We start from the raw sequence: 6334 nt of genomic DNA, 5'->3' as shown, positions 1-6334 counted from the left end.
GACATTTTTAAAGATGAAATATGATCGTTTGGTTTGTGATTAATTTTATATGACCGCTTTGATACCCAATTTGGCAGTCTGGAGCGTTGCCATGATACGTCAATTAACACAGGAAACAGGATGGCAGTATTCAAGTCCCAGGACAGCAGGAATAGCGTAATCCTGTCATTACGACCCGATCTGACCCACAGGGCGTCAAATACAAACTCTTTCAGCATGGCTGTTGGGGAGCACCGGGCTCTCAGCTAATTCCAATGTTTTTTGCCTGGTGATATCTTGAATTGTTTGTCACATCATTCATCATTTAAAAAGTTGTTTTTATCCAAACCATGATCTTCTTTCATACCCTCATAACGTTGTTTTGTTGCCTAGACCTTACGATCACCGTTGCATTTAAGACACTCAACAGCTATAATAACACATGAGAAATACTTTACATACCAAAGTTACTTTAATAATGTAACCAATGACAAACACATCAAATGATAATGATAAATATATGTTGCAGCACAAATTCAAGACGGTTCAGTTTAATCATTCTAGTTCAAAGTACATATAGTCTCACAGAAAGCTGCCCTTTTGCATCATTGACATTAAACACTACAATGAACACATTCACCAGATGTTAGCCCTGGATATATCCCATATGAAAACAGTGAAGCCACGAGGGAGTGATGTACAGATTGAAGTAACGAGCCGTAGTCCTTACAGAGGCAGATGGTACAGTGTGAACCACCTGAGCCCAGACGTCAGCATCCACAGTTTGTGTCTTATTCTCTCCTGCTCCTCTCTCCTGTCCTGTGACACTAAAACTCCATCTGGAACACAAAGACAATAACATTAAACAACAAATTACAGAAAATATTTGTAATACTTAAAAAAAAATGAAAATCTTCCAGTCATATCGTCAAATCTTCTCTTATTTACAAAGAATAAATTCGATATTTTGTCTTTTTATATATGGAATTTGATGTGAAAGAAATTGTAGAATGTATCAATGTTCATTATTATGACATATAATCTGATTTATTGTCAAGTAGACCCTTTTTCAAAGGATTTATTTGGTGTATTCGGCACCAACCAGTTACATTAATATAGAATAGAACAAATTCTAATTACATTTTCTACATTGTAACTGTTTAAAAATAATAGAGTTTCGCAGGAATATGCAACACAAATATTCTAACGGATTTGCAAAGTTTCAAAGTATTAGAATTAAATAATTTGTTCAAAGACAATAGTTAAAGATAATATGAGGGGGTTGTTGGTGTGCCAGATGCTGCAGATGGAAGATTGTGTGGCTTGAGGTTCTTGTCAAAAATAAATAGCCTTCTGCCAGAGGAGAGTGAGTGGGTAGGTCCACTAAAAGAAGACATGTCAGTGTGAAGACCAAACAGAGAAAGGGCGTTTAGAAATTAAATGGTCTATAATTAAAAATGATTAAATAAATTACGTCTAATAAATATTGTGGAAACCAACCATGAAGAAATCAAATTAGTTCATTTTTAATCATTTATTTATATTATATTTCTGGGTCTCCATACATTTGCACCACAAAGGTAGATTACGGAAAACTTTCTAATGTACTTTTATTCTATATTTTATTCTGGATTAATTGATCATACAAGAGGACCAAAACACGAAACACTTCCACTTTTTATAATGGTCTTTTTCTGACAATAAATATAGGCCTTCATCGGTTTCAAATTGACTTGGGTGTAGATGTATGGGAATATGTAAAGTCGTTTTATAGATTAAATAACAGCATGGTGATGGTCACAGAATATAGTGTCTACTGCTCAACCTTAAGAGGGTCTTACAGCTGTAAAATGAACGGTGCAGGAGATGGCGATGATGAGGAGGCCGATGATGATGGAGGCCACAGAGACGTAGAGAGCGTTCCTGCCGAGCCGCTTCGACCCGTCGTAGTCTCCAAGATAATAGTTGTTCCTAGACTGAGTATAAGAAATCACTGTCACACATCAAACGTGTCAATACATTGAAAGATTTGACTTTAAAAACTGCAACGCCAACTAAACAGCTAAGTATTTGATCAGCCCTGCCTAATGAGGAAGCCAATTCATGTCTTTAATAATAATAATAATAATAATAATAATAATAATAGATGACATTTGTATAGCGCCTTTCAATGGACCCAAGGCCGCTTTACATAGTGAACAAACAAACAAACAAAAGGGGCAAATAATAAAGTAAAAAATGTAATAAATAGCAGTAGGAGTGGAAGCAGGGGGACTGTGATGGGTCAGGGGTCAAAGGCCATGTCTCTACTTCAAGATCTGCTAATAATTAGTTCAAACTAACCACATTTTGGAAACGTTATTATCTCATCTGAAGCTTACAAACATGGTGGAAGCTGGTAACATGGTTTCTTGGCTATGTTTATTTAAAAATCCAAAAGGCCTGCAGACAGATCTGGCAACATAATAAAGCGTTAACATTTGTTTAGATTTTTTGAAATGGGAGGGTTTATAAAATGGATGGACACAACAGGTGTTTGTAACTGCCTCGTATTATAGTGTCTAACACCTTCACATACAGCAAAACATGTCCGAACACTGACCAATTAAACCTCTTAAGCCCCACGGACCCGGTTCCGGGGCCGAAATCGCGTCATTTGCAGGAAACAACGTCTAAGGAACCTCACATTTAATAAACTATGAATATTCTATATCCATTTAACGGGAAAAAACTCATTTAACTGATCTTTTAAAAAAAAAAAAAATTCAAACACACAATGCTAACAGTGAGCCTCTGAAAAATGCTAACGTATTACTGCATCGAAAAATCACTCCTAGCTCCCTTATTACTTATCCTAGCTGCACATCCAACACATCGTTTATGATCGTAAAGACACAGAATCTAACGGTGCCCACCTCAACACTGAAAGATACAAACTGGAGACGTTATCAACAAAAACGTACATCAAAACAAGTTGCGCTAGGTAGCCCACAACGCTAACATGGCTTACCTTCGTCTTTGTCTGGTCTAAACTGGTCTTCAATGGCATTGAAACAATAACAACGATGATGTGGTTAATCCATAGGTTAATTTCCAATGTGACTGTGTCCCCTTTGAAATGTTCTGATAATCTATAAGCAATAAAACTGCAATTCCGTTTTAAAATAGTAGAGCAGGCCATTCCTACGCTCTGTAGCTTCATTGAATGCGCGAAGGGGCCACCTTTTTTTGAGTGTGTGCGGGACGATTTCCCTTTGATTCTATTGGCTCTAACGAGATGTCACATGTCAAAATCGAACAAGGGGGGCCAGAGATAAGGAAAATCCACCCAAATGGCCCCAGAAGAGGGGTTTTTTGCTAAATCTGTCTAAAATGGTCAAATATCACTTGTTTTGCATCAATCTTGATACAGGGTACTTATTATATGTTGTACTTTGGATTCCTAAAGCTTTTAGTCTACTAACCCATCATCCACGGTTAGTTTTCAGTACAAAATATTTTTGGAAGGACACTATCATTTATGTTCAATCTGAATTTTCTTTAAAATAAAAAACATCTATATTGATTCTGACTTCTCTACATCCAACTCACAGGTTTATCATTACTTTGAGAAAAAAGATTATTAATTTAACCCTTTTAGAAGGGAAGATATGGTCGTTTGTTCTGGGAATGTCATTTTCGAGCCTGAAACCCGAAAAACAGGCTTGGGGCTTAAGAGGTTTAAGGGAAACACATTTCTATATCTATTTCTCTTCTCTCTGATACAGTTGTTCCTATATCATACAGAGCAGTCGTACTGTAAGATGATGTATATTCAAGAAATGCTCTGCTCACCATGATAGAGAAGACCAGGGCCACGATGTTGACAGGGTACGCAGGACAAAAGCAGGTGAAAATACTCAAACAAAGGTAGCTGCGGAGTGGAGGTGGAGGTGGAGGTTCCGCAATAGAGCCTCTGTCCAAAAATACACTTCCACTAAGGGAATCTTTTACTTGCGAATGTAGCACTCCAAGAGCCATTGTAACTCAAGAGAAATGAAACACAGTCAGGGGGTGAAACCCACCCAAAAAGTTACAGAACAGACAGAATCCAACTCTTTCTTTATCAGAAAATGTTGGAAGCCAGAAGTTCAAAAGGCTGATGGATTGGTCTGACACATTGCGTGGTGGTTGTAGTCCTCCTTTGAAGCTGGGAAAAATGAAGTTTGTGTTTGGGGAGCGGGTAGGAGAGGATCGCTCACCCTGCTGGCCTCCATCCAGGACACTTTGCTGAGAGAAGTGTGATGTATCGGACTCTGTTTACCGCTGCTGGCACCTCACAGAAACACACAACATGCTGATACATGGGAATGTCAATAGTTCAGTGTTATCTATCAATCTTCTTTACACAGTACAAGATTTACAGTATACAAGGCTCAGAAATGTAGCTGTAGCATGTAGCCCTTTGTTTGTTTCTCTGGAAATGACACAGTTACATTTGATTTACATCTTGAATGTTTCGTCAATGTAACTATTTACTCATTTTTCATTTAACTCGCATTTATCTCCTTGAGCTTGCGTACAGACCTGGGTGACAGAGTTAGAAAAGGAACCTATATGGTTTTAACTTGTTTACTGAGATCTTTCTGATGACAACACAGAATCGTTTCTGCTCTTCTCTTAGGAGACAGACGGAAACTAGGAAAAGACAGACAGGAATTGACACGATGGCATGGCCAACAGTGTGTGAATATAAGTCTCCGTTGAGCAGGTGGCATCTTGTTAGACATAAGATAAGATAAGATGGACCTTTATTAATCCCCATGGGGAAAGTCAGTGGTTTAACAGCAACAGGGTAAGGATGAAAAACAGGACAGCACAGATTCACACAGGTTCATAAAATTAAAGATAAAATCAAAGATACAAATAAAAGTGATACAATTATTTTGAAATGAGAAATTAATTAAACATCCTCTGCCTCTGCATGAATGTGTGTGAATGGCACTAGGAAAAGTGCTATATAAATGCAGCCCATTTACTATGAACCATTCTTTAGGCTGAGGGAAGGCTCTGAACTATATCATGAGAATGTCCTCTGCCTCTGACAAGCCTCATCATAGCATCTTCAGGCATGCTTGATTGGCTTTAGATCAGGAGACCCGGTCAGATAGTCTATTACAGAGATACATTCGACCTCAAGGAAGGTCATGGACAGCGAGCTGTGAGGGGACTGTCATTATCTTACATTAGGCTGTATTGATCAGGCCTGCAAATGGTCTGACAATAGGATCCAGGATTGTATTGCGGCCTCTTACAGCCGTTACACCTCTGATTATAGCTCTGTATGACCACTAGGGATGGGAATTTGAAAGCAAATGTATATTGGAATATTCGACTCCCAAAAAAACGGTTAACCGATTAACCGAAATGTACATATCCTACACAAAAAATATATATATATTTTGAAAATTAATAAATACATGTTCAAATAAGTATAGAAACCAAGTCGAATTTGTCAAATGTATTGAACTGATGATCACAGTTTGAACAGTTGACAGCTATAGACCTAGAGCTTTCATGCTTAAAACATAACTTGGTTTTCTGATGGATTTGGACATAAACGCGAGTGAAGTTTAACCGGACGCTCGAGAAAGGGATCAGCACCTGCAGCTCTGCCCGCTGTGAGGGACCGGTGAGCGGAGCAAAACACACCTTTAGACCTAACCCATTTAGCTATGCCACTGTCGTATACATTGAATTATTCCATTTGATAATATGTAATCAACGTATGCACCCCACCCAAAAAAAAATTACAATAAAAATATTCATAACTCGTATTCGAATACCTGAATAATTTCGAATATTCAAATATTCGATTAATCGTTCCCATCCCTAATGACCACCCAAACTGTATCAGTATATGAAGCAGTAAACCTGCTCTCATCTGTGAAGAGTACCAGCCTCCAGTGACGGATTTGTTCATTCTAATTCAGTGAATAATTATCTTTCTCTAATAAAGTTAACTATAGTTGCAAGGAGCTCTACTTCTGCGATTTCAGGAAGACTGGTAGCATCCAGGTAATGAAAGTAGTAGAAGTTCTATTCCTTATATGTTGGTTTGTTGACACAGCTGTTTGTAAAGACATCATGTTCTCCCTCCAGCCTATTCAAACATGAACTCTACTGTAGCATAACGCAACCCCTAATCACACAGACAGTGCACACATACTCAACTTTATACACCAGGTGTGTCCTAGTTCAATTTAGTTTAACCGTTATTGCACAACCTTACAGAAAAATCACCACAATGGGCAACTTTTGGTCTGTATCCCCAGGACAAATCTGCTTTGGGAGGGATGTGTTTTTTTTTTTTAAA

At 38.0% G+C, this 6334-nt stretch overlaps 2 protein-coding genes across 3 annotated transcripts in view; one reads left to right on the top strand and one right to left on the bottom strand.

The window, feature by feature from the left end:
* The window catches only part of dnai1.2 (dynein, axonemal, intermediate chain 1, paralog 2), a 70408-nt gene that overhangs the window by 41811 nt on the left and 22263 nt on the right, over nt 1-6334 (top strand). The gene's annotated exons all lie outside the window — the stretch shown is intronic.
* LOC307041481 (transmembrane protein 233) lies at nt 416-4604 on the bottom strand. The gene is made up of 3 exons (XM_079684917.1): nt 3814-4604; nt 1821-1955; nt 416-818 (listed from the first exon to the last, which is right to left on the bottom strand). Exons 1-3 carry the CDS (start codon nt 3997-3999, stop codon nt 807-809), a joined length of 333 nt encoding a protein of 110 aa, XP_079541043.1. The 5' UTR covers nt 4000-4604; the 3' UTR covers nt 416-806.

This window comes from Notothenia rossii (genome assembly GCF_949606895.1).
Source record: "Notothenia rossii genome assembly, chromosome: 5".
Classification (NCBI taxonomy): domain Eukaryota; kingdom Metazoa; phylum Chordata; class Actinopteri; order Perciformes; family Nototheniidae; genus Notothenia; species Notothenia rossii.
The sequence above is the reverse complement of the archived record's forward strand: the minus strand, read 5'-3'. Positions and strand labels throughout refer to the sequence as shown.

Bases quoted from the DNA above. Each gene is read 5' to 3' on its own strand.
- LOC307041481 (XM_079684917.1), bottom strand. From the start codon at position 3,999: ATGGCTCTTGGAGTGCTACATTCGCAAGTAAAAGATTCCCTTAGTGGA. The intron at 1,956-3,813 runs GTGAGCAGAGCA...TCTTATACTCAG, and splicing joins CCCTGGTCTTCTCTATCATG to TCTAGGAACAACTATTATCT.